The sequence below is a fragment of the Mastomys coucha genome, unplaced genomic scaffold (genome assembly GCF_008632895.1).
Source record: "Mastomys coucha isolate ucsf_1 unplaced genomic scaffold, UCSF_Mcou_1 pScaffold21, whole genome shotgun sequence".
Lineage (NCBI taxonomy): Eukaryota > Metazoa > Chordata > Mammalia > Rodentia > Muridae > Mastomys > Mastomys coucha.
Genome location: NW_022196904.1, coordinates 35,340,155 through 35,365,898, shown reverse-complemented (window position 1 = coordinate 35,365,898; position 25,744 = coordinate 35,340,155). Strand labels below are relative to the sequence as shown.

At 44.1% G+C, this 25,744-nt stretch overlaps 2 protein-coding genes across 4 annotated transcripts in view; both read right to left on the bottom strand.

The window, feature by feature from the left end:
- Positions 1-3,790: 3,790 nt before the first annotated feature.
- Positions 3,791-12,642, bottom strand: Klk5 (kallikrein related peptidase 5). Its single transcript, XM_031384293.1, has 6 exons — positions 12,406-12,642; positions 12,087-12,170; positions 9,447-9,711; positions 7,703-7,959; positions 7,367-7,500; positions 3,791-4,267 (listed from the first exon to the last, which is right to left on the bottom strand). Exons 2-6 carry the CDS (start codon positions 12,157-12,159, stop codon positions 4,115-4,117), a joined length of 882 nt encoding a protein of 293 aa, XP_031240153.1. The 5' UTR covers positions 12,160-12,170; positions 12,406-12,642; the 3' UTR covers positions 3,791-4,114.
- An 11,911-nt stretch (positions 12,643-24,553) lies between these two features.
- Positions 24,554-25,744, bottom strand: part of Klk6 (kallikrein related peptidase 6) — an 11,378-nt gene continuing 10,187 nt past the window's right edge. For all 3 annotated transcript variants that reach the window (XM_031386329.1, XM_031386331.1, XM_031386330.1), the window contains exon 7: positions 24,554-24,867. In XM_031386329.1, coding sequence (XP_031242189.1) covers positions 24,709-24,867 — 159 coding nt within the window. In that variant the 3' untranslated portion in view covers positions 24,554-24,708. The remainder of the gene's footprint in view (positions 24,868-25,744) is intronic.

The following is a 25,744-nucleotide window of genomic DNA, read 5'->3' as shown; positions in this document are numbered from 1 at the left end:
GACTTAGCAGAGATCAATCTGGAACACCTCTGAGTTAGGAGATGTCAGCGACATCTCGGGAGACTGACTCCTTTCGAAGCGTACACCTCGAGTTCGTGATCAGGTTTTTAGGCCTGTCATACAGACGCAACCGAAGTAGACAAGTACTGCGTGACAGCCCTTGACTCTGATCCTGAGTCCAGGTGCTTCCAAGATCCACCACTTGCAGCAAGCAGGTTGTAGATGGGACCTGCATCTGTGAGAGGTGGAGAATCCATCACAAGCTTCCCTTGCTCTTAGCTACAGTAAATGTCACAAACTCACTGTCTTTACGTGAATGCACATTCGTGTGTGGGAGAGTACGTTGGTGTGTGAAGGGCAGAGGTTAATGTCAGGTGTCAGTCCTCGGGAACTGTCCACTTGTTTTATGAATCAGGGTGTCACTGGCCTGGAAATAGGTTTGGCTAGCTGGACAGCAAACCCCAAGGCTTCCCCTGTCTACATGTTCTCTCTGTGGTGGAATGTGAAAACAATGTACCTTCTTTTCCATCAGAAGATTAAATAAGGCAAAAACTCCATTAAAAAATAGAATAAAAAAGTTGCTTGGCAGAAATTCAAATCCCCCCTCCCCCAGGGTCAGCACTTCTTGAAATCAAACACATGCTCAAGGTTGCACCTCTTCCTAACATTGTGCTTTGTTGATTGATGTGCCATTCTGTGCCAGCCAAGCTCTTCATAAAGTATAGCCCTGGTTATTGAGAACATGGTACAGAACCCCTTTTACTCTAGGAATAGAAACCTAGTTGAGCAGGGTGTGGTGGGACACGCCTTTAATCTAGCATTCAGGAGGCAGAGACAGGTTAGTCTCTGAGTTCGAGGCCAGCCTGGTCTACATAGCAAGTTCCAGGATAACCAAGGCTACCTTATAGAGAAACCCTGTCTCAAAAGTAACACCACCATCCTTACCACTACCATCACTTCCACAAAACAAACAAACAAACAAACACCCAGTGGGACTCATACCATGCATGCATGGTTTAGGATGGCTATGCAGCCTTCTGCAGAAAAAAAAAAAAATCTGGAGGTCAGCAAGGTGGCTCCGTTATTAGGATCACATACTGCTCTTGCTGGAGACTTAAGTTCAGCTCTCAGCACACAGACTGGGAGGCTTACAACAGCCTGGAGGTACAGCTCCAGGGGATCCAATGCTCTCTTTTGGCTTCTGTGGGCCATCTACTCATGTGCACTATCCAATGACAGGTATACATAAACAAAAGAAAAATAAATTTAAAGACATCTGGGGGCTAGTGAGATGACTCCACAATGAAGGCTTTCTTCACCAAGCCTGATGACTTGGACTTGATCCCAGAATCTACCAGGCAGAAAGAGAAAACTAATTCTCAAAGTTGTTCTTTAATCTCTGCAAGCAACAATCCTCTCACACACACCCCAAGGAAAAAAAGCTAAGAAAAACAAAAAACAAAACAAAACAAAAAAAACCCAAAAAACGAATGGAAGAACCATAAAGGTGGGGCCGGAGTGATGGTTCAGAGGTTATGGTAACTGGCTGCTCTTCCAAAAGACCTGGGTTTTGTCCCCAGCACCCAGGAGGTGTCTCAAACTGTAATTCCAATCCGTAGGGATCTGATGCTTTTTCTGGCCTCCACAGGCACTGCACACAGGTGGTGAATTGACATACATGCAGGCAAAATACCTATACACATAAAAAATATATTCTTAAAAAAAGAAAAGAAACAAACACCTGTTTGGACTACAGATTCATTCACAACACGCCATGAAGCCCAGACACACATCCGCACAGCACACACAGCAAGTTGCTTCTGGCTTTGTTGCCTAGGCCCAGCACTGAGGGAGAACACCTGTGCTATGCAGATTTCCATGTCAAAACACCTTAAACAACTTAAAGGGAGAAAAGGTTTATTTAGGTTTGGAATTATAGAGGTTTAAGTCAGCTTGCCTTTGGGTCTGGACAAGTTGAGTGTGGCTAGCATGGCTCTGGCAGGCCTTGCCCCCTTTTCCCCCGTTTCCCTCTGCCTTGCTAAACTGTTAGATTACATTCCTAAAGCTAGACCCCAAAGTCTATTCCCTTACTTGGTTACTTCCTCCTCCAGAGGCTGACTACAAAGTATTGAAGTCTAGCAATCAAAAGCTCCCTTTGGCTCACCTAATTAACATGCCCCATCAAAGTATATCACCTCACCTTAGCCCACTCTAACACAGACCTCCTCTTTTGTCTCTTCTTAAATATATTGCCTGCTACATCACTTGCTGCTGTTTTTCTGCCTGAGTCAGAAAGCAGTCACTTTAACTTTTCTTTCCCACGTAATAAAGGATCTTTCCATGAAAACAGACTTTTGGGTGTGGCTTTAAGCTAGGGTCTGAAAGGGAACCCCCTGATGTGTGCATGCATTTGTGTGCATGTGTATTGTGTGCATGTGTGTGTGCATTTGTGCAGATATGTGTGTGTGTGTGTGTCTGTGCGCCTGTGTGTGTGTCCTTTAAGTTTGTGGTGAGTTAGGTCATCATAGCAGGAACATGAAGTAGACAAGGCTGCTCAAACCAGGGTGGCCAGGAAGTAAAAAGAGAGAGAAAAGGATAGTGTCCTGACATCTTCAAGGGCTCATCCTCAATGACCTAACTTTTCCCTCTGGGATCTGCCTCTTGAGGGTCTTGCAGCTCCCTAGATTACTATCAGCCTGGACCAACCCTTTGACACACAAACCTTCAGGAGACAGTTAATATCAAAACCATGATAGTCTCAGAATATACATCACTAGCTTGGGAAAGGATCAAAATTCAGCACTTGAAGTGTGTTTTTGATTGAGTGTCCATTGTTTTTGCAGCATTGTACACTTAAAAACAATCCCAAGTTGAATCTTACGCATTGGGGACTGAGCCACATAGTCTCGAAATTATGGTGGAGTTGTAACTGGGGGGGGCTGCTATGCTTCCTGACACACAATATGTTTTGACTATGGTCATGATTAGCTAATAGTATTAACTAGGTCAGATCTAGAGTCACCTAGGAGATAAGCCTCTGAGAATACCTGTGAAGGATTTCATTGAGGTAATAAGACCCACCCTGAACGTGGGCAGCACCAGCCCATAAGCTGGGGACTAAAGAGGAGGAAGCCAGTGAAGTACCAGTGTTCATCGCTGCTTCCTGATAGGATGCAACATGAGCAGCCACCTCAAACTCCTGCTGGCATGCTTTCCCACCACGATGGGCTGTACTCTGGAACTGTGAGCCAGAATAGACCCTTTTCTCCCTTAAGTCACCTTAGTTGGGTATATAGCCGGACCAATAGAAAAGTAACTAAGATAGTTATTTGTGAAGAAAATGTAAAGTCACCAAAGGACCCCCTGGAGCAAATGCAGCATCCTAGAGGAGAAGGCACTGTGGTGTTTGACTGAGAATGGTCTCCATAGGTACATGCATTTAAATGCTTGGCTCTCCATTGGTAGAAAGGTTTGGAAAGCATTAGGAAGTATGACTTTGCTGGGAGAGGTGTGTCTCTAGGAGTGGGCTTTGAGGTTTCAAATGCCCATGCCATTCTGAGTTATCTCTCTCTCTCTGTCTTGTGGTTCTATCTCAATATGTGAGCTCTGTGGTTCCAGCACCAGGCCCACCTGACTGCCACCATGCTCCTCCCCATAATGGCCATGGTCTCTAACCCTTTGAACTGTAAGCCCCATATAAACTCTTTCTTCTATAAGTTACCTTGGTCATGGTGTCATTGTCTTGTTATGTGATAGAAAAATAACTAAGATATCTACTTGCCCAGGGCTGCATGGCACAGGATGAGAAATATCAAGGGGGTACTTCCCATATTTTTTATTTTGGGGTCTAAATCTGGGTTACGCCTCAACTCTGGGTTTATGGATGGGTCCATAGCCAGTGATGGGTTTCAACCCAATCTAGACATTTCAGGAAGTGTTTCTAGGATCTGGCTATAGAAATGGGGCCAGTCCACCATGGGGGATGGTGATCTTGGTGCCAGGAGACATAGAGCAAGTCTGGAGAGACTGTCATTATCTTCATCATTCTCAAAGAGGGACAGTGCTCCGTATTGCAGTTGGGCATCACTGGTTCCATGGTTCCTGGTGTGGCTCATTAGTTGGAGTTCATGGTGTTCTTAATCCACTTGACGAACTCACACAGGTTGGTGTAGACACCTGGTCTGTTGGGCTGAGCACAGGGGAAATCACCCCAGGACACAAGACCCTGTAGCTTGCCATTGCAGATCACAGGTCCTCCGGAATCACCCTGTTAGGGAAGAATGGAGGCACAGAGGGAGGCAGGGGTGTGGTGAGGTCAAATGAGAAGGAACAAGACATTTAGTACCACCCGTTAATGCAGAAGGGACATGGGAAACAGGTGCAGGCCAGGGTGAGAGGGCCAACAGGATTGAATGTAGGTAAAACAGAGTGAAGGAGAGAGAGAGAGAGAGAGAGAGAGAGAGAGAGAGAGAGAGAGAGAGAGAGAGAGAGAGAGAGAGAGGATGTTGTCAGTATCTTACCTCAGGTTCAGCTTGCAGAAAGCCTACCAGCAAGACTCTAGCTAACACCATAACCTCCTCCAGCTCTGTCTCTGCTAGCTTCCTCATCTTCTGATTTCTCCTCACAAGATGTCTAATCTGTCTCCTCTCTCTCTCCCCTTTATCTATCCATCCTTTTGTCCATCCATCCATCCATCCATCCATCCATCCATCCATCCATCCATCCATCTATCCATCTCTGCTTCCCTCCTTTCCCTCTTTCCCTTCTCTCATTCTTTCTCTTTTTTTGTTTTTGTTTTTGTTTTTTGTTGTTGCTGTTGTTTTTTGTTTTGAGTCATGGTCTTGCTATGTATCCCAGGCTGCACTGGGACTTGTGATCCTCCTGCCTCAACCCTCTGAATAACAGGAATGATAGTCCTATGCCATCAGGCTCAGGTGCTTTCTCAGTGAGTTTTCTTTAAATCTTTGCATCTAATTTTGTGAGTCCATCAGTTAACTTCTGTGAGCCCGTCAACTAAGGCTCACCATAGCTGCTGGCTGTGTTAATGAGTGGATGCCTATAAGTCATGTGACACAGAGCCAGTTCTTCATCAGCCACCACAGCGATTTTATTAGTAATATCAATCTTGCAGGTGTTTACCATTGTTGTGTATGTACACGTGCATACCTGTGTGCATGTACATGTGGGGGTCAGAAGACAACCTCAGATACCATTCCTCAGGCACTATCAATCTTGGTGTTTGAAACAGTCTTTCCTTGGCCTGGGGCTTACTGATCCACCTCGGCTGGCTGGCCAGCAAACCTCAGGGATCCACCAGTCACTACCTCAGCTCATATACTGATTTCTTCAACACAACTTCTGTGCCCAAGAAATACGGATTCTTTTGCATTCTTTGAGCCAGCCCAACCTTTGCAAATGACTTTTCTGTTTCCTCAGCCAGTGTGAGACTGGCTCCACGGTGTTTTACAGTCTCTGCTTATGTATGTCATTAAGGAAGCCCTCCTTGTGAACACAGTGAAGACTGGCCCTTGGGCTTATTTTCTGGTGACGCCTTATAACTTTCAGAAAGAGCCCCACTTGAAAAGTTTCTTCAACATAGGTTTTTAAAAACTGTACTGTACATTTTTAAAAGATTTGTTTTTTATTATGTTAAATCAATGGTTCTCAATCTGCCTGACTCTTCGACCCTTAACTCAGTTCTTTATGTGGTAGTGACCCCCAAGCACAAAATTATTTTTGTTGCTCCTTGCTAACTGTAATTTGCTACTGTTATCAATTATAATGTAAATATTTGATATTTAGGATGGTCTTAGGCGACCCCTGTGAAAGGGTTGTTTGACCCCCAAAGGGGTTGAAACCCACAGGTTGAGAACTACTAGGTTAAATTGTGTGTGTGTGTGTGTGTGTGTGTGTGTGTGTGTGTGTGTGAATTTGTGTGTGTGGGTATATGCAATTGGAATGAAGGTACCACAGGAGGCTAGAAGAAGATGTCAGATCCCTTGGAGCTGGAGTTACAGATGTGGCTGCTAGGAACATAACTTGAGATCTCTGGAAGAATGACCAGTCTCTTAACAGCTGAGGTATCTCTCCAGCCCTGACCATAGGATTTTGTGAGTTTTTTTTTTTTGTCTGCTTCTTCATCATTTCCAGCAATGAAGCCTATTTATTCTATATGCACTTTTAACAAATACTTAAAACAATTTTCTCTTTTCTTTCCTTGTGACGTTTCATTAGCATTTGTTAGAAAACTGTCACCTAGTGAATTCAGTTACAATGATACATTACATGTTTGAAGATGCCACATAAATAGAGCTGTGATAGCCATTACGTAAAGGGGCCCTGAGATGCAGCACCTTTGTGTGTGTGGTGTTCACTCTATTTAACCACAGGGAGCAGTCTCAACTTCTCTTTCCAGACCTGAACATGATATGGTAGCTGCTGTATGTCTAGCAAACTGAAGTGGATTTTCAGGATAAAAGGCATCATGAGAAGCAGGGTGTAAATTGTATATTTATAATTGTTACATATTAATGAAATTCCAAAAAATGTCACCTGGGAACATAGAGAGGCCACATATGTTGAATTAAATGAAATATAATATTAATGTTAGCTTCATATCCTTAGTTATTTAATTTCTCTTTTGTGGGGCAGGAGATAGAATTCAAGTCTTGTAGCTTGTCATGAAAGTACTCTACCACTGACCACGCCCCCAGCCCCTCACTGGGGGATTCTAGGCATGGGCTCTACCACTGACGATGCCCCCAGCCCCTCATTGGGGGATTCTAGGCAGGGGCTCTACCACTGACCACGCCCCCAGCCCCTCACTGGAGGACTCTAGGGAGGGGCTCTATCACTTATCTATGCCCCCAGCCTCATTTTTACTTATTTAGAGATTGGGTCTCAGTACGTCACCCAGGCCAACCTTAGACTTACTCTGTAACCTAGGCTGGTCCTTGGTTTCATTCTTCCTAACTCAGCCTCCCACATATCTGAGATAACAAGCCACGCCCCACTTCTTTTTGCTTTTCTAAACTTGTCTATATGAAAACTGAAAACAAAATGGGGATGCTCAATCTATGTGAGTGTCCTGGATCAGGAGCTCTGTGAAAATAAGAGTTCCAGTGCTTAATAAAGCACAGGCAATCAGGATGGCCCTTGATGCTCTGCAAAGGGGCTCAGTGGTAAAGGTGCTTGCTTCCAAGTCCTGTGGCCTGAGTTCAATCCTTGGAACCCATATAGTGGAAGAAGAGAACTAACTTCCATGTGTTGTCCTCTGACTTGCATGCACACACTATGATATATGTATATACACATAAGTAAAATAAATGTAATTTTCAGAATTAGTGGAGTTGCATCCAGCCCTTACCTGGCAGGAGTCTCTGCCCTCTTCATCTCCAGCACAGAACATGGTCTTGTCTATCTGTCCTGGGTAGGATTTTTTACACCTCTCCTCGCTGAGCACAGTAATATTCAGGCACTGGAGGACTTTCGGGAAGTTATCTGTTAAGCAAGAGAATCAGGATGGGCAGAGGACAAGAGAGAGAGCCTAGCCAGGCATGGTGGTGCAAGCTTGCTGCCCAAGCCCTAGGCAGGCCATGACAGGAGAATACACAGCTCTAGTCTGGGCTAGTTCCGGGTAGCCTGTGCTACGTGGGGAGATCCTGATGGAAGGGCAGGCATTAGGAGGAACCATGGTACTTACTGTGGCTGCTGCTCGTTGTCCCCCAGCCAGACACCATGCACCTGGTCCCCTCGACAGCACAGTCAGAAGCAATTTCGACAGGCTTCACTGAGTGAGAGTCATGGATTTTTCTGTTCATTTTGATGAGCATGAGGTCATTGGAGTGGCCAGGGTGGGAGTAACCGGGGTGGGGGATGGATTTGATTCCCTGGAACATCTGCTGCCCAGACTCGTAGACGGGTGACATGGAATGGTGGCCCAGACGGATTCTGAACACTCTGAGGGATATGGCAATAATCACTCCCAGCCCAGCACTCTGTTCCCCCATCCAAGGCAGTCTCAATCGCTCCCCGCTGTAACCCATCTTCAACCCCAGTTCCACTCATCTTCAACCTCACTCCTTCCCATCCTCATCCATAACTCAACTCAGGCCTCAATCCCAACTCTTCCCATTTTAAACCCATTTCTACACCACAATCAACCCTAAGTCGACACCTAACTTTATCAGTTTCTGTCCTGTGTGCACCTCCATCTCGCTCCCAGCTCCAGCCTATCTGCATCCCATCTTTCACACTGACTGCAACTCCAGCAACTGTCAGCATGAGCATTTTCAGCCTGAAGTCTAACTATGTCTTGTCTACAATCAAACTATCCTCTGCACCCAACGTAACCATTCCAGCAGTGTGTGGAGGCACAGGCTGATAATCTCAGATCTTGGAAGATAAAGGCAGGAAGATTTGGAGTTCAAGATCATCCTCGGCTGCATAGCTAGTTTGAAGCCATCCTGGCCTATATGAGTCCTTTTCTCAAAAACAGCAAAATAATGATAAAATAACAAACAAACCCAAAAGTGTTTAGCCATCCCTCACTCCATAAACTAGCCCAGCTATACCTTTTGTCCTATATCCATTCCTGGTCCCAACTCTGTGAACTCTGTCTCTCTCTCTCCACCCATGACACTTCCTACTAACCATTCTAGATCTAATCCTAAATTCACCTCACCCTAGGCCATCGATGTATGTGTGCCCAACCTCAACACTACTCTTTTCCCAAAACCATGTGCATGCATCTCTCAACCCCCATTCAACTATCCTCATCTCCAAACCTAGCCAGGTTCAATCCTTTTCCTGACTCTAACCCCATCCCAGTCTCCAATCCAAGCCCTATACCCAGCCCCTTCCCAACCCCATCTTCATAGGTCCTAATCCCAGCTCCATACCAAACCATTCTACGTGTCTATGTGTCTATATAATCTTTATCACCTCTGTCTCTCTCCTAACTCATTTTCTTATCTCTATAGCAATGTTTCTTTGTCTCTCTCCCTTTTAGTTTGTAATTTCACCTATCCCTATCTCCCATGCCCAGATCATCTCTCACCAGTGTTTACCTCTTTCCCATGCTGTTGTCCTCATCTGTTCTTCTATCTTTCTGTCCATCCATCTTTCCACCCTCATTCTGTTTCCATCTATCTATGAATCCTCCCACTCATTTATATATCATCTATCAATCTATCTATCTATCTATTCATCCATCCATCCACCCATCCACTCATCCATCTACCCATACACCCACCTACCCACCCACCCATTCACCTACCCACCCACCCATCAATTCATCCACCCATCCACTCATCCATCCACTCACCCCATCATCTGTTTATCCATGAACTCACCCAGTCTTTCCTCCCAATACCCTCCCCAGTTCTGTCCTCTCCTGCCCCCTGTTCCCAGCTTTCTTCCACCCTCTCTTCTCCAGGCACACTCACGGCTTTCTGCAGTGTGCTGCTGTGAGCAGCCACTGTGGGCTAATCAGCACGGCCCCACAGTACAGCTTGTTGGGCCCCAGAAGCAGGGCACCCTGCCATGGCTGTGCGTCCTTTTTGCAGTCTGACCCATTCACAATTCGAGAACTGCTATCTGAACGGGTGTCCTCCCCAGACTTGGAATCGGTGTTGAGGTCTCTGTTGGCCCCAGAGGGTTCCTTGCCAGAGGGGTTGTCACAAGAGGAAACATCACCAGCAAGAGCAGGCTCTGGGAATAGAGAATAGATGGAGAACGGGTCTAGAGGTGGGGCTCGTAAGGGGTTTAGACTCTGGAGTGCTCTTACAGTCAGAAACTGGGACCAACCAAATTGTCTGACTTGATATCCCATGCTTTTAGCTAAGGAGTTGGGATCAGGACTGTGGAGGGGAGGCCAGGGATTATCCAAGATCTAGGGATATACACAGAGCTGTAGGGGTGAAGCTAGGGATTGATGGATGGGGTCAGGACATGTCAGGTGTGGCCAGATCTGTAGGGGTGGGGTCAGAGCCGTGTGGGCAGAGCCAGGACCACAGGGAGGGAGCTTGTAGAACAAGCCGAAACCGCAACTCAGCCAGCAAGTTGGGATTTAGAGCAGAGAATCCTGGCTCCAGTGGGCTTCCTGGACTTTGTGAGCCCCAGGGATTCCTGACATCTCCAAGATCAGCTGGTAATACTTGGAGAGAAGGAGGGCCCTCTGGGGTACAGAGCCCTTAAGGGCAGACCAGGCTTGAGCATTGAGGCCTAACTTCCAGAAGTGGAGTCAGAAGCCAAGACAGTGGCATAAGCCAGTCATCCCACCTATTCTGGAGACTGGGGCACTAGGATGTCAAGTTTAAGACTGGAGAGGCTGGGGACTTGGAATTAGTCTAGGGAGAAGTGAGGCAAGGTCACTTGGGGTGAAGAGTCCCACAAAGAACCATGACTTCAGAAAGGGAGGTGGAGCTAAACTCTGGGACCACTTTAGCAAGTGGGTGGAGCCTAGTGAAAAGGCTCTGGGGCTCAAGCCTGGCCTAGGGATTTGGTGAGAACCGTGGGTAGAGTCAGAGCTCTTGGGTGGGGTTTGGGGTGGGGGACAGAAAATGGGGGACTCTGGAAGAGCACCGCAAGGCTCACTTTCTGAATTCTCACAGACCTGTATGCATTCTATACCCACCTCTGACTCCCCACAGGCTAGTCACTGTTCACGTTTCTGCTAACAGTCCAGAGAAGGGATGCCTCAGTGTTGTCTGCACCCACGGGCACATTCCAAGAACAAGCACATACATTGTGTCCAAATGTACCTGCTCTCAAGTGACAGGTAGTCTCTCAGGAGCTCATCCACCTAACCACCTGAGTGACAGGCTGGTGTGTATGGATGGACACAGGCATGCTGACATGTCACACTTAAAGGACATCTGTATCTCAATTTCCAGCATGGTAAAATGCAAGAAAACCATCTCAGTAGCTATGGTCAGTCACTTCTCACTCAGTTTCTCGAGGCAGGGTCAGGAACCCCAGATACAGTGGCATGAGAACACATCCAGCTACATTTGCAGCTCCCCCAACCACACAGCCCCCCAAATATAAAGCTCCAACTGTCACAGGATCACAAATACAGTCACAGACACAGCTATGCACTTGGAAGGGGCTGTCTGAAAACAGGAAGGCCATGCATTTTCAGGGTGATGAGCCGAGTTGTACTGCATTCCAGATGTAGACACTGGAGTGCAGAGGAGACACAAAGGGCCAAATGTGCAGTAACATCTGCACCAACCTGGAATGTACACACATACAATTGCAGTGCCAAAATGAAGTGAAGTGTACGGACACCGGACTATCCACCAAGTCTCAGAGGGTCCTTACCATCTGCAGTCACTCAATAGGGGAAAAGGACACACAAGCCAAGCAGAATCATTCACAGTGTATATAATCCTGGAACTTGGGAAGCTGAAGCAGGAGGACCACCTAGAATTCAAATGCAGCCAGGGCTGCACAGTGAGTACTAGGAGAGCCTGGCCTATAGAACAGCTTCTAGGATAGCCTGGACTATAAAACAAGATTATGTCTCAAGAATTAAAAATAAGGTGTCTGGAGAGATGGCTCAGCAATTAAGAGCACCAGCTGCTCTTGCAGTGGACCTGGGTGTGATTCCCAGTGTCCACATGATGGCTCACTACCAGCTGCAACTGCAGTTCCAACTGAAGCCTATTCTGACCTCCTTGGGCACTGGCATATGCATAGTGCAAAGTATCTTTACAAATACATACATAAGACAAATTTAAAAATCAAATAAACCAATAACAGCAAAAACATACAATGGCACACAACTGCAATTCTACCTCTCCAGTGGCAAATATAAGAATTAAGTCACAAGTTCAAGGCCAGCTTGGACTAAATAGTGAGTTCTAGACCAGCCTGGGCTACACAGTGAGACTCTGTCTTAGAAATAATAATAAATGAATAACATAAAAGCTCTTCCCTTCTCCACAATACATAAACAGCCATGGGGCCCACATTTAATTGTGTAACCACAGAGGCACAAACACACATTCACCTGGTCCTGGAGACACACCCCGTGGTCCACAGAGGCAGTCCTCCCCACACACTTAGGGGACCCTGGTTACCTGAGATCCCCAGAACCAGGGTTGTGATCAGGGTAGCCATTGCCCATTTCCAGGGGTGTCCTGCCTTTGCCATGACTGCTGCACCTGGTAAGAAATAGAGGCCGAGGCTAGGTGGTTCTGGAGAGGCCTAGGTGATTCTGGGAGTGTGTTCCACTTTCATCACCGTCCCTGCCTCTGCCTCACCATTAGCACCCAGGGACCGGCAGTGGAGGGGAGGGACTGCCAGCATCTTACAGTCTCTGTAAGTGTGAACAGCAAGGAGAGATGGGGTGAATCCAAGATAAGACTGAGCCAGATCAGGTTCCCTCTCTTTCCTTACCTGCTGAGACCCTTCCCCAGGCCTCACTGCCAGTTTGCCCCTGTTCCCTGGGCAGTGGGTGGTGGGGTCTGACTCCCAATATAGCTGCAGACTTCTCAAGCTGGCCTGAGCCTTCCAGCCACCACCTCCTCCTCTGCTCTGGCACCTGGTGATATAACCACCCACTGGTCCCTGGGGCACATTCCCAGGCAGTGAGGTTCCTGTCAGTCTGGGCCCCGGCACTCACTCTTCCTGCCTCCTCTCCCCTCCACCCCCAACCCAGTGCTGAGTGCCACTCCCTCCCTCCCTGGCCCCAAGGATGGGGAGGGGTCCTCAGCGCAGGCTGGGCCCTCCTCGCACCTGGCATCTCACCAGCTCCCAGGCACTCTTCCCAAGCAAGGATTTCTAATGTTCGTTTTTTCCCCAGTCACACTCACTCATTCATTACAGCTCCTTTCTCATCTGTCCAGCTATGTTTTCTAAAATTCTTCTACCTGTGGTCTAGCTGTCAGCCTTCATGGAACCTTTCAGAGTCTGTCAAGATTTGGCATCCAATGAGTCTCTCTGTCAGTGTGTTTTCCCTATTTCTCTGTTGCTGTTTCTGTCTGCTTTTGTATGTTTCTCTGCCCCTGCCTCCTATGCATCTGTCTCTCTGACACTGATTTTCTTGGTCTTTGTACCATTTCCCTTTTCTACTTATCTCTCTCTTTTTCTCTGTGTGTCTGCCTGGGTTTTTTCCTGTCTTTATCTGTCTCCCCATCTGTCTTGTCTCTCTCATCTTCATCTCCCTCATGCCTATGTCTCTGAATATTGGTTCTCTGTCCTTTTCTTTCTCCCTATACTTCTCTCCCTGTCATTTGGGGCAAGGGAGACAAGGCCATTTGTAGAAGAAATCCCATGATCAACTCCCACCCCTTATACTAGGTCTCAGGCCAAGGGTCAGCAAGTGCTAAGGAAGCAGGCTGCCCCCACTAGGTGCCCTGGTCCAGCCGGCACAGCCAGACACGGATGACACAATTGGGCAGGGCAATCTGTTAATGGAAAAGAGGCCAAGAGCCAGGACCAGTGGTGGGTGGCTCCTAGTGCTTTGAGAAATGGGGCATTGGATGGGGAGTAGAGCAGCACCCCTCCCTGTCTGATCTTTACCACCTGGCATCCTCACTTGCCCTATTCTGCATCCTGGCTTCTCTTTCTGTCAACATGCCCACTTTGATTCTCCAGGTCTCCCACAGGGAGGCAGGAGCCCAGATCTGTGAGCCTCATGACAGACATGAGCTTTTTCCACACAAAATGACAGTCATGAAGATGTGCAGATTCCAATAGAGGTGTCAGAGCCTGAGGTGGGCTCTACTGCATAGGGAAAAAACCCAACAAAACCCACCTTGAGGTTTGATGCTATTAAATAGCTATAAAATCAGCCACTTATTTCTCTCAGTGTTTTTTCCTCACTTATATGGTCTTTTAAGTTCAGCTTACAGTTGTTAAATGTTTTACTTTTTAAATTGTTTTATATTATATTTATTTATTACTTTATGTATCATTTTATATATTTTATTTGGGGTGTGTGTGTGTGTGTGCCTGCCTGCCTGCACATGTGTGCACATGCCGTACTCGAGTGGAGGTCAGAGGACAACCTGCAGGAGTTCAGGCCTCTCTGTTCACTATGTGGCTCTCAGAGACCGACCTGAGGTCATTAGGCTCAACAGCAGGGGTTTCACCTACTGAGTGGTCTCCTCAGCTCCTGTTTTTGTTTTCTGAGATAAAACCTTATGCCATAGGCCAAGCTGACCTTTAATTTTTGGCTAGGATTATATGTATGAACCACCACATTAGGTAAAAGCCAGCATTTTATTTTATTTTACTATATTTATGAGATAAGTTCTCATGTAGTCAACACTAGTCTTGAATGCACTACACAGCTGAGGATGGCCTTGAACTAGAGACCCTCCTGACCCCACCTCCTGAGTGCTGAGGTTGTATGTACCCCACAACTTGTTTGATGTAGTATTCTGGATCAAACCCAGGACTTCATGAATACTAACTGAGCTACATAATGCCTCAGTTGTTTTAATCAGTGATTTTTTTAAAAATGTGTATGAGTGTTTTGCCAGCTTGTGTGTATATGCAGCATGTAGGTGCCCATGGAAGCCAGAAGAAGATGCCCCATTCCCCAGAACTGGAATTACAGGCAGTTGTGAGGCAACATGTGGGTGCTAGGAACCAAACTCAGGTCCTCTGGAGGAACAGCCAGTGGTCTTGACTGAGGAACCGTCTCTCCTGACTTTTAGAGAGATCTTTTTTTTAAAAAAAAAACTATTGATTCATTTCTATTTATGTGCATTGGTGTTTTGTCTGCATGTATGTCTATCTAAGGGTATTGGATCCCCTGGAACTGAAGTTACAGATAGTTGTGAGTTACCATGCGGGTGCTGGGAATTGAACCTAGGTCCTCTGTAAGAGCTGCCAGTGCTCTCAACTGCTGAACCATCTCTCTAACCCCTAGAGATCTTTAAAAGTATATATTTAAATTTATTTTTAAGAATGTCATTCATGTGTACAATGTATTTTGATCACATTCACTCTTACTTCCTCCCTAGCTCCTGCCAGATCCCTCATACTCCCTCCCAATGTCTTGTTTCTTTTCTTTAAAAACATTTAAAATTTATTCTTCTCTCATATAATACACCCCAACCATAGCATCACCTTCCTCCACCAGTTTCCTCCACCTCCTCTCTCCTTCACCTCCTCTCCCCATCTCCATCTGCTTCCACCCAGAAAATACCAGACCTTCCAGGGACATCAACCAAACATGACTCAACAAGATAGAGTAAGACCAGGCACAAAACCTCAAATCAAGACTAATCGAGGCCACCCCATAGGAGAAAAGGGTCTCCAAAGCAGGCAAAAGAGTCAGAGACACCCCCACTCCTACTGTCAGGAGTCCCCACAAGATGCCAATCCAACAACCATAACATATACGACCTAGCACAGACTGCTTCTGTCTCTGTGAAGCATCTTAACTAAGATGAGCCCTGTGTCGCTAATTCAATGGGGTGATGCTCTCTAGGTATCCTCTACCCCTCCGGCTTCTACAATTCCTCCTCTCCTATGTCCCTGGGGTCCCCTTCCCAGCTCCAAGCTGCAAGCAGGGGAACCGACTGAGACCTCCAACCTAGGCTTTCTCTCTGCCTAATGGCTCTGTGTCTCTGTGTCTGCTCCCGGCCTCACCTGTCACTCAGCTCACCAACAAAACCTATTCTATTTTCCCTCCCCGGGGAGATCCATGTGTTTGTTCTCTCTTAATTCCCTCCTTGTTACTAAGCCTCTCTGGGTCTGTGGATTATAACATGATTATCATTTACCTAACAGCCAACATCCACTTACAAGTGAGTACATACCATGTTTGTCTTTCTGGGTCTGGATTACCTCACTCAGGGTGATGTTTTCTAATTCTATCCATTTGTCTGCAAATTTCGTGAAGTCCTCATCTTCTTTCTTCCTCTTCCTCCCCCTTCCCATCCCTCCTCCTCCTCCTCCTCCTCCTTTTCCCTCTCCTCCTCCTCTTTCTCACTCTTCCTCCTCTTCCTCTTCTTCACTGCAGAGCAATATTCCATTGTGTAAATATATCAATTTTCTTTATCTGTTCTTTGGTTGAGGGACATCTATGTTGTTTCTAGTTTCTGGCTATTATGAATAAAGCCTCTATGGGAATATTTGAGCAAGTGTCCTTGTGATAGGATGGCGTACCCTTAAGGTTATCAATCTTAGCCATTCTGATAGATGTTAAGAGGGAATTTTAAAGTAGTTTTGATTTGTATTTCCCTGATAGCTAAGGATGCCGAACACTTCTTTAAGTGTTTCTTCGCCATTTGAAATTCCCCTGTTAAGAATTCTCACTTTAGATCTGTACCCCATTTTTAATTGGATTGTTTGGTTTTTCATGTCTAGTTTCTCAAGTTCCTTATATATTGTAGATATTAGACCTCTATTGGATGCTGAGTTGGTAAAAGTCTTTTTTCTTTTGTAGCTTGCTGTTTTGTTATATTGACTGTGCCCTTTGCCTTACACAAGTATTTCAGTTTTATGAGATCCCATTTATTAATTGTTGATCTTAGAGTCTAAGCCATTGGTGTTCTGTTCAGGAAGTTGTCTCCTGTAGCAATGTGTTCAAGGCTATTCCTCACTTTCTCTTCTATCAGATTCAGAGTATCCAGTTTTATGTTGAGGTCTTAGAGACGCATGGACTTGAGCTTTGTGCAAGGCAATAGATATGGACCTATTTGCACCCTTCTATGCGCAGACATCCAGTTAAGCTAGCACCATTTGTTGAAGATGTTTTTCCCCCATTATATAATGTTGGCTTCTTTGTCAAAACTTTGTAGGTGTATGGGTTTGTTTGTGTCTGAGTCTTCTGTTTGATTCCATTGATTATCCTGTCTGTTTTTATGCCAATACCATGCAGTTGTTATCATTGTAGCTATGAAGTACGGTTTGAAGTTAGGGCTGGTGCTGCCTTTGGAAGTTCCTTTATTGTGCAAGATTGTTTTAGCTATCCTAGGGTTTTTGTTTTTCCATATGAAGTTGAATATTGTTCTTCTAAGGTCTATAAAGAATTATGTTGGAATTTTGATGGGGATTGTGTCAAATCTGAAGATTGCTTCTGGTAATATGGCCATTTCTACCAAGTTAATCCTACTGAACCATGGACATGGAAGATCTTTCCATCTTCTGGTATCTTCTTCAATTTCTTTCTTCAGAGACTTGAAGCTCTTGTCATACAAATTTTTCACTTGTTTAGTTAGAGTTACCCCAAGATAATTTATATTATTTGTGGTTATTTTGAAATATGCTGTTTCTTTAATTTCTTTCTCAGCCCATATTTATTATTTGTATATATGTGGGCTATTGATCTTCTTAGTTAATGTTATGTCCAGCTATTTCACTGATGCTGTTTATCAGCTATATGAGAAGTTCCCTGGTAGAATTATTGAGGTCGCTCATGTGTATTACTATGTGATCTGCAAATGACAATAATTTGACTTCTTTCTACTTTGTATCTTCTTGATCTCTTTCAGTCATCATACTGCTCTAACTAGAACTTCAAGTACTACATTGAATAGATATAGAGTGGGCAGCCTTGTCTGTTACTGATTTTAATGGAGTTGCTTTGGGTTTCTCTCTATTTAACTTAATGTTGCCTAGAGGGTTGCTGTAGACTGCCTTCATTATGTCTGGTATGTTCTCTGTCTCCCTAATCTCTACAATGCTTTTACCATGAAGGGTGTTGGATTTTGTCAAAGGCTGTCTTTGATATCTAATGAGATTATCATAGTTTTCTTTCAGTTGGTTTATATAATGCATTATACTGACTGATTTTTATATGTTGACTCAACCCTGCATCTCTTGGGATGAAACCTACTTGGTGGATGGTATTTTTGATGTGTTCTTAGATTTGGTTTGCAGATATTTTACTGAGTATTTTTGCATCCAAGTTCATAAGAGAAATTGGTCTATAATTCTCTTTTTTGTTGAATCTTTGTGTAGTTTAGGTATCAGGGTAATTGTGGCTTCATAAAATGAATTTTGTAATGTTCCTTCTGTTCTTTTTTTGTGGAGTAATTTGAGTAGTATTGACATTAGCTCTTCTTTGAACATATGGTAGAATTCTACACTAAAAACTCTGGCCTGGTTGGTCGAGACTTTCAATGACTGCTTCTATTTCCTTAGGGGTTATAGGTCTATTTAAATTGTATATATGATATTGATTTAACTTTGATAAGTGGTATCTATCTATCAAGAAAGTTATTCTTTAAGATTTTCCAATTTTGTGGAATACAGGTTTTTAATCATAAAAGTGATTCTTTGGATTTCCTTGGTGTCTACTCTTGTGTCCCTCTTGTGTTTCTGATTTTGTGAACTTGAATTCTTCATTTTTAATTTAGCTTAGATAAGGGTTTGTCTATCTTGTTGATTTTCTCAAAGAACCAATTCTTCATTCATTTAATTGATCCCTTGTATTGTTCTCTTTGCATCTATTTTATTGATTTCAGCCCTCGGTTTGATTATTTCCTGCCATCTACTCCTCTCGGGTGTGACTACCTCCTTTTGTTCTAGAGCTTTAGATGTGCTGCTGAGTCGCTAGTATGAAAGCCCTCCAACTTCGCTTTTTTTTTTTTTTTTTTTTTTTTTTAACGTAACTACTTAATGCTATGCACTTTCCTTTTAGCACTGCTTTCATTGTGTTCCATATGTTTGGGTATGTTGTTTATTCACTTTTATTAGATTCTAGAAAGTCTTTAATTCATTTATTTCTGTCTTGATCCAGTTTTGATTCAGTAGGGAGTTGTTTAGTTTCCATGCGTTTCTAGGCTTTCTGTTGTTTCTGTTGGTGAAATCCAGCTTTAATGTGTGGCAGTCTGATAGGATGCAGGGGCTTATTTCAGTCTTCTTGTGTCTGTTGAAACTTTCTTTGTGATTGAGTATGTGATCAATTTTGGGGAAAGTTCTCATAAGAAGAAAGCATATTCTTTTATTTTGGGATCTTTTTATGTTTGGGATTCTTTTATGTTAGGGCCATTTGGATTATAATATCTGTTAGCTACAGTATTTCTCATTTTGGGTTTTGACTGTATGGCCTGTCCATTGGAGAGTGGGGTGCCGAAGTCTTTCACTATCAATGTGTGAGTGTCAATGAGAGATTTAAGTTTTAGTAATGTTTCTTTTACATATGTAGGTATCCTTGTGTTTAGGGTATAGATTTTAGGATTTGAAACATCATCTTGGTGTATTCTTCCTTTGATGAATATGACATCCTTTCCTGTCTCTTTTGATTAATTTTAGTTTGAAGTTTGTTTTGTTAGATATTAGAATGGTTACACTAACTTTCTTCTTAGGTCTGTTGCTTGGAAACTTTTTCCAACCCCTTACTCTGAGGTAATATCTGTTTGATATGGAGACATGTTTCTTGTATACAGCAAAAAGATGGATTCAGCATCTAAGCTGTTGGTCTATGTCTTTTTATTGAGCAATTCAGTTAATTGATATTGAAGCACATAAATAACCAATGATTATTAATTCCTGTTATTTTGTTTTTGTGTTTTCATAGGTATAGTTAATCTTCTTGGGTTGTAGTTTTCTTTCTAGTATATTTTTTAGGGCTGGATTTATAGATAGATATTGTTTAAATTCAATTTAATTATGGAATGTCTTGTTTTCTCCATCTATGGTGATTGAAAGTTTTGCTGGATGTTATAGTTTGGGCTGACATCTGTGGTCTCATAGAGTCTGCTGGACATCTGTCCAGGCCCTTATGGCTTTTAGAGTCTATATTGAGAAGTAAAGTCTAATTCTAATATATATATATGTTTTTGTATGTTCTTGCTCTTTTTATCTTGTAACTTTTAATATTCTTTCTTTGTTCTGTATGCTTAGTGGTTTGATTATTAAGTGATGAAAAGACTACCTTTTCTAGTCTAATCTATTTTTGTGTTCTGTAAGCTCCTTGTACTTTTATAGGCATGTCCTATGTTAAGAAAAATTTCTACTAAGATTTTGTTGAAAATGTGTTTTGGGTCTTTGAGCTGGGATTCTTTTATTCCTATTATTCTTAGATTTGGTCTTCTTGTATCCTCGAGAGTTTGTGTCAGGTCCTTTTTAAACTTAACATTTCCTTTGACTGGCGTATTTATTTCTTATATCATATCTTCAATGTCTAAGATTCTCTCTTCCATCTCCTGTATTCAGTTGGCAAAGTGTGTCCCTGTAGTTCTTGTTCGAATTTCAAATTTTTTCATTTCCAGAATTTCCTCAATTTTTGTTTTCTTTATTGCTTCTGTTTTCATTTTTAGGTCTTGAACTGTTTCATTCATTTCCTTCAACTATTTGTTTTTTCTTGATATTCTTAAAGGGGTTTATTCATTTCTTTCTATTTTTTTCTTTGTGTTTTCCTGCATTTCTTTAAGGGCTTCCTTCATTTCCTCTTTAAGGATACTTATCATCTTCATAAAGTTGGTTTTAAGGTCTTTTTCTTGTGCTTCAGCTGTGTTGGAATATTCAGAGGTTGCTGTAGTAGGATAGCTGTGTTCTGATAGAGACATATTGTCCTGCCTCTTATTGATTGTGTTCTTAACACTGGCATCCAGTCATCTGGATTGGGGTTTGTGGTGATTATAGGTCTAGGTGCTAATTTCTGAGTTTGTCTTTTTAAATGGGTGTTTGTTCTTTGGTTTCTGTTTCTTTTCTGGTATTGTGGGTGATGTGGCTTGTGATTGAGCAGGGGGTCTCCACCGCAGTTGGAGGCTAGGACACAACAATTAGGAGGGGGAGGGGGACTGGGGATAAGGTGGAGGGAGACTGGGGATAAGGCAGAGGGGGAAGAGAGTTGAGGAGGTCCATGAGCCAGGCAGCCAACCTGGCTTCCAGTCAGGCAGGGGCTCTCTACCCAAGTTAGCAGCTGGGACACAAAGATGATGAAGAAAGGTGGGATTGGGAATAGTAAGGAGGGCATCATGAGAGTGAGGGAAGTTCACAGGTGGGTGGTCTTCCTGGAATTCTGATAGTCAGTGTGGCCTGGAGCAGGGGTTTCCTCTTGGGTTGGGGGCTGAGACATGGTGATGAAGAGGGGAGAGAAATATTGGGAATAGTATCAAGCCTGTGAGTACCAAGAGAATGGGGGAAGTCCTCAAGCTAGCAACCTTCCTTGGAGTTATGGTGCCCTCTGGTTGATCAGGGAGTTATTGTTTGTTTTTAATAATCCACTGAGTTTGATCAATGCTGCCTGCATGGATATAGTATGGGGCCATCCGTTGGAGCACAAGCAATTTGCTAGGGACCATCGCCCAACAGAACCTAACTCTTTCTCCCCCAGCAGCTGCCAAATGCTAATAGTGCTGCTGCTAGAGCTAGGGTTGTGAACACCCCTCCCACCCATGGTGTAAGATCGATGAGCTTGATCTTGTAGAGATCTCATACAGGGTAACCACAGCTACCACAAATTCATCAGTGCAGCTACCATGTCAAGTCTAGAACACACTATTTAAAAGCACTCCTCCACACTTTCTGGCTCTTGAGATATTTCTTCCCCCTCTTCAGTAAATTCTCTGAGAATTGGGGTGATTTTTTTCATGATACAAAAGTTCTGTTTATGGATAAGCACTGTACCATTGATTATTCCCTTGTGAGTCTTCTGGAGATTTCTTCAAAAATCATACTTATGAGACCATTACAATATTATTTTGTCCCATTTACAAACTAAGTTAATCAAACATTTTAAATCTCACTCCTGAAAAGAACACACTTACTGTAGAAGTCATTTAGTTTTTAGACCAAAAATCCAGACATTCTGTAAAGTTTCTTATCCAAGCACGTTATACTTTACAATATGAACTGCTCTTGCATTTTTCAAATATCCTAATACTATATATAAACTTGATGTTTATAGTTACAAACTCAAAAATTATGTATTAAGAGAGATGGGGGGATGGCTTGGTATAGAGTGCTCTCCTAGTAGGCTTGAAGCTGGATGGTCCACCCCCAACACGGCAAGGAAAAGAAAAACAAAAGAAATTTATTTAGGGTGTGGGAGATGGCCCAGGGGGTAGAACACTTGCTATACAAGTATAAGACTGAATTCAAACCCACAGAATCTGAGTAAACTCAGACATGGCAGCATATCTCATAATTTCAGCACACCTGGTGAGATGAGAGACAGAAACAAGAGAATCCACAGAAACTCAATGGTCAGCCAGCCTGGCAACACAGTGGTGAAAAAGAGACCTAGTCTCAAGCAAGGTGGAAGATGAGAAGTGATCCCTGAGTTGTCCTCTGACCTCCACAAGAGAGCTTTGGCACATACTCGCCTGAATTCACATCCATAGGCATTCTCACATACACAGATACATACACACAGATACACAGACACACAGACACACAGACACACTCAGAGAGAGAGAGAGAGAGAGAGAGATCTTTTTTGTCATATGAGTAAAAATTGAATGTGTGGATATTCTACTTAAAAAGCAATTTACACCCAGGGGTGAATCCTAAACCTTTCCACACTCACTTGTAAAAGGTGATGCGTTGAAAGATGCTTTCAGTGTGAAGAACAGTTGGACCCAGACTGTGGACTCTTTCTGTACCTTTTGAAGTCTCAAAAACCCCATGCCACACCCACTCTCATTCTCTGATTCGAACTTTAAGATGTAAGCTCTTAGGTTCTGCTCCAGCGCCATGCCTGCCTGCCTCCCACCCTGCTCCCTTGTCATGATGGTCATTGACTCATTGTGTGAAGCTGTAAGGGAGCTCCCAGTTAAATGTTTTTTAACTCAGCTGCCTTTCTCATAGTGTTTCATCACAGCAACAGTAATCCTAACTAAGACGTGAGGTGACAAGCCTGTGTGGCTGGATTAGGCTACTTTCACCATACCTGTTATCCACCTTGGAAAGACAGCTCCTCACTCGGGGACAGTGACACCCATTTTCTGGATTTTTTCTTGGTGACTCTGGCCAGTTTCATGACTGCATTTGCTGAGACTTTCTGGCTGTCACAAGTTCTTCCCACAATGTCAGCTTTCCTTTTCCCCACTGTGACTTGACCATAAAGTTAGTCTTTTGTTGTTTTTTTAGGTTGAAGCTCTCACAGAGGACTTGCTCAACATGTACAAAGCTTCCAATTCACTTCCCAGCACAGGTCATGTACTTTGCCTCAGATCCCAGCCTTCAGTGTCTGATGTGGTCTCCAGGGACTCCCATACCCAGGATGTTCCCTCATTGCAGTGCCACCCACCCAACCTCCACACCCAGACGCCTTTCTTCAAACCTGCCCCAGTTCCAGGTCCACCTCTTCCCTCCCTGCACCACCATCCAAAATGCCTCCTACACCCCACAGTTATGCTCTCTCCCCTTTGTCTCACTGCACATATGCCCGCTCTCAAACCTTCCATGTCTTCCTATGACCTCCAGGTATCTGAGGTCCTTTATGATCCTTGTCTGCCATCACTCTTACTCCTACCACAACCTTATAATCCTTTCACTTGTTTGTTTGTTTGTTTGTTATGTAGTCCTGGCTGCCCTGGAACTCACTTTGTAGACCAAGGTAGCCTCAAACAGGGAACCGCCTGCCTTTGCCTCCTGAGTGCTGGGATCAAAGGTGTGCGCCACCACGTCATGCCCATCTTGGCAACACATTTGGAATTTCTGTGACCCTGACCATCTTCCAGATGTATTCACCAAAATACTTAATATTTTATACAAACTAAACTTAAACTAAAATAACCAAAAATGCATAAATCTAAATTAATTGTCATGTTGTGTCTGAAATAATGACTATATTTTGTCAAAAACGTTGCAAGGTTATGTGGACTCTCAGCTAATACAGATATATGTGTGGTTTTTGCCTTCAAAAACACTATGTCCTCCACACTGGGCTGTTGTTGGGGGAGGTGGTTAGAGGACTGAGAAGAGTCTAAGCTGTCATGGAGTGGAGACAAGATGGTGTTTGTTACTTAAGTCACTTTAGCAGCAGCAAAAATAAGGAGATGAAGCTGGGGGAAGTTGCTCATGCCTTTACTCCCAGCACCCAGGAAGCAGAGGTAGGTGGATCTCTGTGAGTTTAAGGCCAGTCACCACACACACACACACACACACACACACACACACACACACACACACACAACACAAAACCAAACCACAACAAAAAACGTTCTACTGTTGAGCATCTGCATCAAGAGTCATTCTTGGTCTCTGACTCAAGAGAAAGGACTCTTTGGTGTGGTGGGCTGTAGCCTTCTCACCTTTACTATACTACAAAAGCTTGAGGGAGAGTCATTCAAGGTGGATATTAAATTGGGTTGGAGCAGTGGGCAAAGCTAGGCTTCTAAGAAGCAGAAATGGAATAAAGAAAGGCACCCACTGTGTGCCTTTTACTGGTAGGATTGAATGTACACTTATTCCTTATTCTTGCTGTAAGTGCTGCTAACCACTGAGCATTGCTCCAGCCCCAATATTATCCCAATTTTACAGATGAGAGCATTCACACTCTAAAGAAAAGCACTTCCCAGGGGTGCCCAGACTGTAAGTGGCCACACTGGGATTCCATCTGCTAACCACACCCATGGAGTAGGATTGTAGCCTGTATCCTCCAATCTCCCTGGGGTGCAACAATTTAGCAAAGTAGATTTAGCAGTGTTCTGTGTCACTGCATTTATTAAGTACCAGAGTCAGAGTTGGACATCTGAAGGCTCTGAGAGCAGGGTAGGGTTTCAGGGAAAGAGAATATGGAGCTAGCTAGGGTCAGGGGGGTTGTAGGTGAGAACTGGATGTCTCCTGTCACAGACACTTGTTTCTGATGACGTTTTGGATCCATCTGGTATGAGTGCAGACATCGGTGTAAACTCCCGGCTTCTCCTTTGATCCACAGGGCATGTCACCCCATGATACGAGCCCTCGGAGGTGACCTCCACATACCAGGGGACCTCCAGAATCACCCTGTGTGGAAGAGAGAGAAAAATCAGAAACTCACATAGAATGAGGAGGGGGAGGAACAAAATCAGGAAGAGAAGTGGAGGTAGAGAGAATGGGAGAGTTAGAGATGCTTGTAGATGGAGGAAAGGTTGGATGGTCAGCTGACCTACTCAGGATGTCATGAAAGATTGCAAGCTTAAGGCTAGCTTGTGCTATCTAGGAAGACCTTTCCTCTAAGTAAAAGAGGGATGGGGCTGTAGCTCATTAACAGAGTGCTTGCTGAGCATGCATAAGATCCTGGATGTAATTCCCAGGAAAAGACAGAGATAGAGAAGGTGCTCAGAGATAGATAGGTGCTCACCTATACCAAGTTCTACAGTAGTATAGGTGAGAAAGAGGGTGTTTAGATAAACCACCCATCCTGGAGGGAAGGCTGTTAAGACACAACATGTTCTAAGGGAGTTGAAACTTTGCACCCCACAGCAAAGATCCTTAAGCTCAATAAAGCAAACAACTCGCATGCTTCAGGAAGGCCCTGGAACTGACCAGATACACTAGGCCCCTCCTTCTCCAAGCATACATAAGCAGTAAGGACTACCGAGAGTCTGGGTAAGCTGTCTGGTAGAGACTCTGACTACCTCAGCTGCCAGAGGGAGACACTCTCCAACCTGTTGAGCTGCCTGCAGGCTGTGCAGTGTGGTCCCCATTCTGGCTTTGGTGAGCTGTCACCTATGCTGGGGTGAGCTTTTGCTGATGCAGTTACCCATGAGTCACTTCTGCTCCTGTAAGTAACCCCTCACCCACATTCCTGTAAGTAATCCCTATAAAGCTCATTGGTTGTTCTTCCTGTATTCCAGACTTCTGCACTAATAACCATTTATCAGAGAGTGCATACCGTATT